At 40.2% G+C, this 12141-nt stretch overlaps 1 protein-coding gene, 1 non-coding gene and 1 pseudogene across 3 annotated transcripts in view; 2 read left to right on the forward strand and 1 right to left on the reverse strand.

Annotated features, from left to right (window-relative positions):
- Positions 1–11687, reverse strand: part of LOC109981953 (SH3 and PX domain-containing protein 2A) — a 55462-nt gene extending 43775 nt beyond the window's left edge. The window contains exons 1-2 of one of the 2 annotated variants that reach the window (XM_020630960.3): positions 11357–11687; positions 3646–3726 (exon numbers count right to left, since the gene is read on the reverse strand). In XM_020630960.3, coding sequence (XP_020486616.1) covers positions 3646–3726; positions 11357–11428 — 153 coding nt within the window. In that variant the 5' untranslated portion in view covers positions 11429–11687. The remainder of the gene's footprint in view (positions 1–3645; positions 3727–11356) is intronic. The other variant, XM_020630961.3, reaches the window with a different exon arrangement.
- Positions 8283–9093, forward strand: LOC136180392 (N-acetyllactosaminide beta-1,3-N-acetylglucosaminyltransferase 3 pseudogene; annotated as a pseudogene).
- On the forward strand, positions 8896–8977 carry trnas-aga (transfer RNA serine (anticodon AGA)). Its single transcript has one exon. It is a non-coding gene; the product is annotated as a tRNA-Ser (tRNA).
- Positions 11688–12141: the final 454 nt, after the last annotated feature.

Genomic DNA, 12141 nt, shown 5'->3' on the forward strand with positions numbered 1-12141 from the left:
CGACAGAGAGGCTCCCCGTTCAGGAGTGATGATGACATCATCCTCTGGGACCTGCCTGGAGACACTCAGGACAGGTGTGAAAGCGGTTTCTATGGCAACCGCCGAACAACTCGGAACAAAACTCTGAGGAAAAAAAAAAACATTTCTCACATTTCATACACATCCATTTTTCAGGACCCGGGATGCTGTATTTACTCGACAGTGCTTTCCTAAACTCTGCACAGGAAGTGTACCAAGCTGCAGAGTCAGCTCATGTGTTTCCACGTGGGAAATCAACATGTCCATGTAGCAACAGGTGCTATGATGTAATCCAGTTCTCCAGTCTCCTTTAACACAACCCGCTAATCAGTGTCCAGAATAAATGCCAAGGGTAGACATTGCAATAAACAATCCTTCTTCAACTGTATTTTGGCTATATGACATTGTGGACCTGAATTATGGTGACAGGAGGAACCCAAACAGCTTCTGTACACTGTAATGACAATCATTGGAAGCATTTAAACTTAATTGCACTCACAGGAGTGGGCAGGGAGGAACAGACAAAGAGACACTGCACTGTGCAACAAGACAAAGACACTTTTCTGGGAGGAATCTCAGACTGGGGGAGTTTGGAGGAATGTCTGAGCGGGGAAACATTCTGATCCCATCTCTCAGTTGTGTTTTGACATTTACTTGACAAGTTGTTTACTGCAGAGAGATTGCGAGGTAAACGGCACAGATTTATCGTGCATGTTGTTAAAAAGCTGCACTGTGGACATTTTCAGAAACAAAACATATAAGCTAACATTTTTGAGCTCCTGTAGTTCAAATGATTTGCTGCATCATTGCAAAGTGTTCAAGTCTTTGGGCGGTCTGTGTAGGTTTTCAGTCATCCAGGTCATGGTTCATTTTCTTTGGCAAGCAATTGGCTCAAGTGATTATCACTGAGAAAGGTTAAGCCTTTTAAATATGATTTTAAATAAAAACCATTTGGTGGCTCTAGGGGGAGCTGCATGAAGTCTGCAAAGTTGCCTCAAGTGACAAAAGCCTGAGGCAGCATCAGTTGTGACTGGAGGCTACAAGATAAGAAAACATTAGAATCTGTTAAGTCAAAATAAAGTCTGATAACCTAATCTCTGTGAAACACTTCTAATCTGTGCCTGAGGTTATCAGCTTAAAGCGACAAAAGCCTCTACTAGCATAAAACACCTCAATCTATGACCCGCCTATCCGCAGCTGAGTTGCATTGTGGGTACAGTAGGCGATATGGTTTTGACAAGAAGACAAATGTGGGGAACAGAATCTTCAATCGTGCTGATCTGATCATGGTAAATTTACACAACATCAGCGTAGATCTCTGTTGAGTAATCTTTGATGATTACTGTCAGCAATAAGTGTTTTTCCCTTGTGTGCCTCCCATTTAGCCATACGACTTTGTTAAATTCCTATCTTGTGTCTATGTTTTGGAGGCCAGGCAAAATTTCAACAGCGCTGAATATGTTGAGTAAGGAATTTTTGTAAAAGGTTCACATCGAAAAGGAAACCAAGACAGCTTGCAAACTCCACAATCCCCATGAGGAATGCTGAGCTCTGTCCACTGTGGTTTCAGGGTGTGGAGGGAGGTGGGGGGGGGGTCACTCACTACTCCCTGACAGTAAACTTTGTTTGACACAATTCTGCTCGAATCAAACATGTGCTGCTAAAAAAAACATTCCCGTTTGACTCCAGGAACAGGGTTTGGTGGAATAAAGGCTCAGCAATTTTCTTTTAACATGAAAACAAAGATCTTTTAAAAATAACTCTACACATGCACCAAGAGCACATTTCACTTTCGGTCAGCAGAGAAGAAGTTGAGAAGGAACCTGATAAAATGCGAGTGTGGAGCTGGATAATTTATGATTGTTGCTTCCCAAAGGAGCATTTAAGAGTTATGGTGAGTGTGCTGAAAGCTTTAAAACATTAGCAGTGAGTGCACTTTTAGACATCCATTTGACAATGAAAATGGATGCTTCATCTCCAAAAAGACAAACAGCAAAGCAGCTCAGTGTTGTAGAGTGGGTTTCATACGACCGGCTGTTACAGAGCAGACTTGTTTGGACACAGTATGAATGATTGGCCGATGATTGAAAGGCGTTTCTTGTTCTGTGACCTTCCTTGGCTTTTCTGAATTCTCAATTAATAGTTTTCAGATGAGATAATGGTCGCATTCGTCAGTCCAAGGGTGTCCAATTGATTTTTTTTTTTTACTGTCAGCTTTTGGTGAGCATAAAACAAGCAATTGTGCCAAGAAGACAGAGGACTGTGCAGAGACGGAGGAAGATTGTAGGTGTCTGTTGGCAGAGACACAGACAACTCTCAGTTTGTGCTTGGAAAAAGACCAAAAATTCAAAACCAGCCGAAGAAAAGAGAGATTATATTACATAAGGATACATGCATATAAACATGTGATAAACATACATTTAAATTTTCTAGCACATTTCAAGGGATACAATGATACTTCACACCTGCAAACTGCATGACCTTCAACGATAAATAGAAAATCTTAATCAAACGCCTGAGGGGACGTATCTTCATGTTACTCTTAACATGCAAAGCTCAAAATGTGCCCAACCCCCCAACCCTTTCCTGACTGCAACTTCCTCCTCATTTCATCCAGTGCATTATGGGATGGGTCCTAGCATTACCTAAACTACATCCTCCTTCTCGGAGACCTTACTGTTCTCACCCTGGTTGCACGGTTTTTTGGGGGGGAAATGGATACTTCTTTTACTTCTACGCTTCAGGCTATAATCAGATTGTCTGTGACTACCCATATCATTGACTCTAGCTACTCATCTTTCACCTACGGTGCTACATTCTTATAAGGAAAAAAATATATCCCCACCCATGTAGTATAGACAGCTGCAGACTGTTGTTCTTCACGGATTACTGTGGCCAGACAAACACACCCAGGAAGCTTGGATCTATGGACAAGACTAATGTTTGCAGAGACAGGAGAGGAGCTCGGTTTCCATCGAGCAAGACCAGGACAGAATTTTCCTGGCTTTTACCATGAGACTAAAGAACAAAGGGTTTCCTCCACTGCCTTCAACACAGCCAGCCCACCAGAGCCACAGCGCTGTACAGAGCAGGCTCATGAAGTCGGGGTTATCAGAGAAAAGCCAGAGTCTTTAAAAAGGACAAACTACAGATAAGGTATGCAACCATTTAGGTTTTAGGAACATTATACTGTCGTTCAGGCAACATAGATGTTTCAGTCAAACAAACTTTGGCAAAGATAAGTCTTACAAACATGTAAATGTGAGTCATTTTTAGGAAATGCAAGGATTTTACTTAGAGCTTCTGAATCCTGAATAAAACATCTGAGGGATTTACTCTGACCATTGCTGTATTCTGTATACTGACTGAGGTCATGTTTTCTTCCTGCATCTGCTGACTGGATTTCCCCCATTTCCCTTTTTTTTTTTCGCAGTAGACTCCAGAAGACTTAAATGAGACCTTTCACTGAGCATACTGTCTTCTAGAAGCTGAACAGAAAGACGTGATCAAAAGGTCAAACTGACCTCACAGAGTTAATATGAGGAAGACAAATTCTCAATATTCAATTTAGAGATCGCGCATAAAGGGCTGACAGAAGATGTGGTTCATTTGCTCAGTACAACGTACCTGTAGGTCGAAGAATTTGCTGTACCTCCTGTAGATGACGTGGGAAGTGGAGTCCGAGTAAGTGACGTTGATGAGGTACACCTAGTGAGAGATCCACAAACAAAAGAGGGCCCATTAGGAACAAAGTCACTTTATCAAAGACACCACGGCACCGCTTGAGCTCCACTTGTCCCAATGACACAAAGTGCATTCCATCCTGACTTAACTTCAAGGGGTCGTAAAAGGTCAAATCAACTCATTATGTTTGTCTGTTTCCCTTTAGGGGTCAATGAGAGGGCCAGTAGATTTCAAGTATTATGTCATTAATACCATTTATGATGAAAAGCATGTGTGTTTTTCTGGGTCACAGCTTATTGAATGGGAGCGATTTCAGTGATTTGAAAAAGAAAAAAGAAATAGAAATTTTCTAATCAGCAGTCAGGCCGCTTTTTAGTACTTTATATAAGAAGCAACTTTGCATTTTACTTTTTGACATCTACCCAAGTCCACCGTCGAAGAGAAAACCTGATGCTCTCAATATGTCAACAACCTCTATCATTTCTTTTGATCACAAGGAATCAATACAGAGAACAAGTGTTTGTTCATATGTAACTGAAACAGGAATATCTTGTCCTTGGCAGTCATTTCCGAACAGAACACTGTTGACTTGAATTTTCCCCAAAATAAATTATTTACTTGCCTCAAAAACAAAAGGCCAACAAACAATCGTACATGCCCTGAGGTTTCGGTAACAGATGGCTGCAGCCAATGCATTTCCTGCATAGCACATGGCACTGTGTGTTTACAAGAGCAGCATTTTCACATATGGTGGCAATCTGCAAGGACATCAGTTACAAGTCTGAAAAGCAGTCTCCCTTCTGCATGCAGTTCATTACAGAAAGAGAGTGCAGCGAGGCAGAACCAGCTCTCCAGCAGCTCGCTAATTAGATACAGACAGCATGACAGAACACTCTGGATTCAGGCAACAGCATGGCTCAAAGTAAGGGTGTGCAAGGTCAAGACACAGCCAAAAAGAACCCTGAACCATGTTTACGTGTGAATATGAATACCCTTATTAGTGCAAATGAAAAAAATCTGCTATTAAAGCAGCATTATGAGTGTATGTATGCGTTTTTTTTTTTACAAGTAACATAATGAATTGATTGTGATGGTTGAAACCAACCATTAACATACCTTTTACGCAAATCATACCTTCATGCAAGAGCATTGGATAGTTTGCAGCAGATCATAAACAGGTAAACAACACAGTTGTATTCCCATTTAAATGTAAGCACTTCTGCTTTGAATTAACATTAGTGGTGTGGTCATAAATACCTGACTTTTGCGCAATTTTAAACTCTGTTTTAACTGCACAAACTGCAGACTTCTCATTGAATCTCGTCCCTCTGATCTCCCATCATCCCCCTCTGCTTATGTGTGTAAACAAGGATTAGTTGCCATGCACTCTCTGGCTTCGCTGCCATGAGATCCTGGAAGGAAGTCACACTTGAATAGTGCACAAAAGACAAAGGGTTGCTTCTTTCCTCTCTCCAACCGGATAAGAATTTTCAGTTGCTTAGCTCATAGATAATGAGATTTTTTTCCTTCTTCCCTCGTAGGGACTTCCCCGTCAGCCCCTCACCTCCGGCTTCAGTCCCAGGGGAAAGGCTGTGCCCTATGTTTAGTGGCCTCAGGGAGCCTCCCTCAGCAGGAGATGGATGATGCAATTGATCCCAACTCTCAGGTTAATTAATCCAATTGTACCTGATGGACTAATTGATTTTTGCAGTCCTGCTGAGACATGTCTCGTGGCTCATCGGATTTGATTAGTCAAGTCAGTGAGAGCAGACCATCCAGCCAAACAAGACTATGACTATGGTGTTTTCACACATGGACAAAACTCAGAAAACAAATGTCCCTGTAATGTTCAGGGTGAGCTCAATGTGTGAACACAAACAGCCACATTTTTCACCTTGACTTTGCCCACAATTTTTGTGACAGCACCCTAGCAAAATGTACACGCGAAGTCGGGGTGAGCAGATGTGAGAACGCAGCAGGAAATATTGAGATGAAATAACTACGAATTATAAATATATAGAAAGATAGATTCACATATTTAGACTTTTGGGCAACCAACACAATCTTCTTGCACATAAATCAAACTACTTCATACCCTTTTCTGCTTGCCAGTATGTATTTACTACTCAGTCGTTTATCCTGTGAATATGTCCAATTACATAGAACATTGATAAAAAAGCAAAAGCTGTAATCATGGCATCATGGCATCTGACCCTATTGCTTTTTGTCTTTCATTTCAGGGAAGTCCTTTTTAACTTATCATAAGAGTTGATTGATTCCTGACCTGTACAATTTGGCATGCTTATAAACAACATGGAAGATCACTTTTTGATTGAAATCTCCCTGGTTTTGCACACGACAAGAGTGTTTCAGTAGTTCAGCTCTAAATAGTATATTTGAGTCATCTGAGTCTGAATCAGGGGCTAAAGCAGAAACCAAAACATCAGATTATTTTTGCCTCTGAATTTTGAGTAACAAAATAGTGCCCTATCCGTATTAAAGTTAGCCGTTAGCATACACATTCAACATGAAGTGAAACATCTCTGTATGTTCCAATGCCATGAGTGTAAAGCTAAAGGATGGCACTGGATTGTAAATGGTAAATGGACTTGGACTAGGATAGAGTTTTTCTAGTGTACTGACCACTCAAAGTGCTTTTTACACAACGTTATACTTAGCTAGTACCGTATGAATAAGGAATTTGAATCACTTCGGCAATTGTTGACAACTATCACAACAACTAGCTACATGTCCCAGTTGCTGTTAGCAGTATATTTTTCACTCACAACACTGTCAAAAATCAAATATACTATATCAATATAATATACTATACACACAACATTTGAAAGTACTGTAGTTGTGTTTTTTTGTTTTGTAAAGGGCCCATATATAATATTTAACATGAATGTTGCCATTTGACGCATTGTACCAGAGTTAGCTTAGAGCTAGTTCACATCCACAGTCCCCCTTTTCTTTTGTAATGTAAAGACATTGTTTACCCCCATTGTCTTAGTGCCAAGTTAAGCGGTTAGTCCTCTAGCTTGTGTACATGTATGTATATGTGGATTGGACACTTTTAGAAGTGATGTTCGGGGCTTTAAGCAAGCAAGAGTTGAGCTTCATTTTGAGGTTTGTACGTAACAGGTTCTTCATCTACAAACTAAAAAGGCATCTTAAAGAACCACAAAGAATGTCTTTGTGTTTCTTTGACATTTGGGCATTTTCAAACCTGAAAACTAAAAGCGTTGATAACTATTATTTCTTTGTGCAAAATAAACAACCAAATTACTGCACAACTGGAACTGTTAACCCGATGATGTTCTCGCAAAAATAAGCACAGACATCACTGAAGCTTTTACAATGTAAAAGAGAAACATACATTTCTGTGAAATATTTCAGTATCCTTAATTCAATTTAAAAAACACTTTCAAACACCAGCCACATGAATGGTTCACAAATAATCTTTTGAAAAACTGCTAAAAAAAAGAAAAAGAAAAAAAAAAGGAATGGGAGTTCGATATTGACATCCATCTAGTCTCTTCCCACTTATAATAGAGTGTTTGTTATCTTTCACTAACTAAGTTAACCCTAACAAATGGGATACAGCCCAGTAAGGACTAAGTATAGACTCCAGTTGCTGTGGAGATGCCAGTTTACATTGTGAGCACTACTGAGGTGTGTTGAGAAAGGCAAAGAACCCTCGATTGCTCGAGACACCAGCCCCTGTGCCGCCTCCTCGAGCTGATTAACAGAGAGAAAAATTTAATTTCCACTCAGCAGTACACAAGGTCCAAAATAAACACGAGGATTTGTCTGCTCTGAGGTTGTCATATTGAATTTGCACATACAGCACCAATTAAAATCATGATAGGACATTTACTTTATAGTTTATAAAAAAGGGCTTTTGGAAAGAACAAGTGTTTGTAAACCTGTTCTGTTGGGATTTTATCAATGAAAAGGTGGATTTTTGTTCATTTATGTTGGCCATGTATAATTTTTTTCTGATTGTGTCTTTGGGGGCTCCAAGGATAAAAAAGGGTTGGCAAACCCTGCCTTAGGGGACAGTATTTGGTTTGACTTTCAATATTTTTTGGGGCAATAACCAAACAAAAGAACATAACGCTTCTAAAATCAAACACTCTTTGGTGACACAAGTATTGCAATGATATTGCGTCTTTGGGCCTCTGCCTTGTCAAACCCAGACTAAAAACGTAAGTATTAACGTAGCCTGGAAGTCCAGTGAAACATTCTAGTTGCATAATGTTTTTGTTGTAGTTTCAGATCAGACATTGTCAAGCGTCACCCTTAAGAGTCAATGTTGTGGATAAAATCATCACACAGTAGATAAGGTGTGTCAGTAGATCAACTTATGTCAGATCGGGATATGTTGATGAGAAAAAACAATTTTTTTAAATTTTTCTCTGCAGGAGGGGTAAAATCATCAGAGCAGGAACTTCTTTGCTTTTGTTTCTTCTTGTGGGAGTTTATTTTCATCATTGGATTGATATTCAAAAACATGTCAATAACAATGTCATTCAAAGAAACGCACCCATGAAAAACAGCTCTGACTACTCCCAGCAAAAATGCCAAAGAAATTGGTCTCGTCCAAAGATGAGTCAAGACTTTCTCTACTATCGTCATTGTCGCCATTTCTCCATGCTACTCGATGTTCCCGACAAATGTGGAGGACCTGAAGACATCTTCCTTCTGCTGGTCATTAAAAGCTTCCCTTTGAACCAAAAGCATTGAGAGATGCTTCGCAAATGGGCTAATGAAAGGCTTTATGAGGGTAAGTGGATTCAAAGGATCTTTATCTTAGGAACAAAGAAGGGTTTTTGTGAGAGGCAGAGAGTTAACAAACTTCTTGAAATAGAACAAAGGGAATACAACGACATTCTTCGGTCGAAGTCCCATCGAAGAAGACTTCGACGACACCTTCTTCAACCTCACCTTGAAGCAGATACTCTTCCTCCAGTGGATGGAAAGAAGCTGTGGGGAGGCTCGCTTCCTGTTTAACGGCGATGATGGCGTCTTTGCCAACACATAAAACATGGTCAAGTATCTCGAAGGGTCTTGAGGATAATGATGGACGCAAGCACCTGTTTACTGGCCATCTTTTCACAAATGGAAAGCCAGAAAGATGGAAAGGCAGCAAGTATTTTATCTCTCAGACTCACATCTGGTATATATACGGTTGTTGTGGCCGAGTGGTTAAGGCGATGGACTAGAAATCCATTGGGGTCTCCCCGCGCAGGTTCGAATCCTGCCAACAACGAAGGACAGTTTTAAATCGCTGTTAAACTACAGACACTTCAGAGTAGTGAGATATGCAGGTCCCTGCAGCCGAACAAACTGAAGACGTGTTGAAGAGAGGATAATTTTCAGGGTAGCTGTGGCTCAATTGGTAGAGTCATCGCCTCTCAAACAGAAAGTTGAGGGTTCCAACCCCAGCTGAGCAACATGTCCAATCTATCTTAACCCTGCATTGCTCCTGCTGCTTCAGTGGCAGTGTATGAATGGATTACTGTTATACTTACACTCTGATGTACGTCACTTTGGATAAAAGCATCTGCTAATTGTGTTGTATATCCCCTCTACTGTAGAGGTGCAGGCTTCCTTCTGTCTGTCTACACAGCTTTGGTCATTTACAAGATGCCTTGTAACGAGTCCATTACTATTATTCCTATTGATGATGCTTACATGGGGATGTGTCTGGCCAAAGCAAACCTGGCACCTGGTTCTCATGTGGGTGTAAAGACACAGGGATGGTACCATCCCTCCAAAACAGGATATAGATATGACCCTTGAAGATCTGCTGCTGGTGCACAGATTCTCTCCAGGTCCATTGCATGTTTTATGGGAGAAAATACATGAAACCAACCTGAAATGCAGCGCCGAATAGAAACCATTTGGAGGAAAACTTTTCAGGCGGTAAAAGGGCTTTTTAGACAATTTGCTTATCACACCCTGCAGCATCTCAGTGGGCGCCCAACCCGATTATATTTTTTCTTCTTTATTTCTAATTGGAGTGTGGGAGACTATAATATATTTACATAACTGCTCCCAGCTAGTTGGGTTGACCTGCAATGCTTTCTGACAATGAAAGTCCATCGCACACATTTTAAACAAGGCCGTGTGTCCAACTATTGATTGAACATATACTTTGAAGAGTTTTTAACAGGTAGTGAAACGGACTGAAATTCAAATGTGTGCTTCTATAAACTACAAAAGCAAACAAGATCAGTGGTAAGATTATTGACTGTATAAATTATGGAGTTTTAATGTCTGCCGGTGCTTCTACTGGTTCGAGCCTCTGTTAGCATTTGTACCTCAGTGAGTACATTAGACGGCTTAAATGAAACAGCAGAAGATCTGTCATTAAACAATACTTAACACACACACAAAGAATCTGCTTTGAACTTCTAATGCTGCAGTTTTTAAAGTATTGTTTCCTTTAAGAGTGGTTTGTTTTCCTTTAAAAATGTGTTTCTCTGGGGTCATTGACAATTTTGAGAAGGGCTATATACTTTTTAATTTTTATTAAAATCGTTATTAAATGAGACTGCCTTGTTATTCCCAAATGGGAGAAAAGTTTATTTGACATTTCTTGGTTTTGTTTGAACTAATGCAGCCAAACTAAGAAACTTTCAGTTGGAATAAGACACACTCTCTTTCCTACGTTGATGGAAAACGTGTTAACATACAACTTGTAAAATAAGGCCTTGTTCTTCAGTGATTTAAAGCTGTAACATATGTCACACTGACCAACAGCCAAACAACATGCTACACCACCAAGAGCAACACACTTTGAACAATAACTTCAATCAGCCTTCCTGCTCAAGGCATTTTTCTTGTAAACCTCAACTTGTTGAACAAGCAACAAACAGCCACAGAGGGAATGTGTAAGGCTGCTGTCAGCCAACAGGCTACATTAGCAAAGTTAGCTGGTCAACTGAATGACATCCTGTTAAAGTACCTGCTAATATCACTATAGTACATTTCCACGCTTGTGTAGTAGCCCCTACTCTTAAGCTTTACTGTACAGCCCAGGTTTGTTCACTTTTTTGTCTGTTTTCTCAGTCAGGGATCAGCTGTGTAGCTATAAAAACAATAACTCAGTTTCCCTCTGCCAAAAGGACCTTTTTCTGATATTTCTCTTAACATTAGGCTAAATGTAACAAAGATATCATTAAATATTATAAGCATTATATAGTTTATAGTTTTGAATGCGTCAAGGTTGGCTGTGTGATTACAGTTATTAGTCTTTCTATGCTGTTTGAGTCTTATTTGTTTTTTTTAAATGTATTGAAAATGTAACCAGTTAGTGGTTCTAGATAAAAAATGATGGGGTTAAGTCAGGTCCCCCTTCAAATGACCTCCATCCATACCATTTAAATCCAAAAGTGTTAACATCGTGGTGGAACAAGAGGAACATTCATTGTAAAGCAAAGTTGTAGGACTCTTGGACACAAGTTTATGAGATATTAAAGTTTGGACCAAAGTGCCGTGTGCAAACTTGAAGTGACTTGAAGAGCTGCTTGCATGGCTGAACATTTCAGATGATAACAAACATGGAGCCAACGTTAGTGACGTTAAAAGCTCCGTCAACAACGTAATGGATACAAAACACAAGAACACCGAGAAGATAACTTACATAATGTTTGGAGGGATTTCTTCTCTTCTGCACGTCCACAACATTAACGTCAAGCACCGTGCGGAGCTTCATCTTCAAAGACCAGGCAGGAATCTTTGTTTACAGAAAATACTCGAAATGCTACAAAACAAGATGTTTACCCATGGAACCAAAACAATGTGTGGGGGGGAAAAAAAAAACATGCATTAATTGTCTTGAGAGGAGGAAGAAAAGTGTGTAAGAAAAATCTCGCAGCAGCACTCAGGCTTTGGGTGCATCCATGAGATGATGTTGTCAGGCGGTCCCGAGCTTCTGAAGTCCTTGTGAAACATTACAACGCAGTAAAATTGGCGTTTTATCCGTCTTCTCCTCCCTTAACAGGGGCTGGACTCTCCGCTGTACGGCATGGACAGGAGGGGGGATGCAAATTTAAGGGGCGGTCCCATTTCAGCAGACTGGAGTGGACTCACCCAGAAGTCTGGAAGTGAGACCGTTTCTTATTTCTTGTGTGCAACATTGAAGCAAACTTCAATTCATTCAATTGTTTGTGGTGGGAAACCCGTCTAATCGTTGTAATTAAATGCACATTGCCTTGACAAAAGAGTGGATGGAAAATGAAAATAGGCTGACCTATACTCCTATTTCCCGTTATTAATAATGCAAAACCAAGTCTAACCTAACAAAAACCTTGAGGAATGTATCTTTAAAAGTGAATAGGCCTGTTCGCGATAGCAGAAATTCGTTATCATTTAAGAAGCAAGGATGTTTTATGGTCAGCACTGACCTTGTTCTTTATGTTTATCAAG

This window comes from Labrus bergylta, chromosome 10, assembly GCF_963930695.1.
Source record: "Labrus bergylta chromosome 10, fLabBer1.1, whole genome shotgun sequence".
Taxonomy (NCBI): domain Eukaryota; kingdom Metazoa; phylum Chordata; class Actinopteri; order Labriformes; family Labridae; genus Labrus; species Labrus bergylta.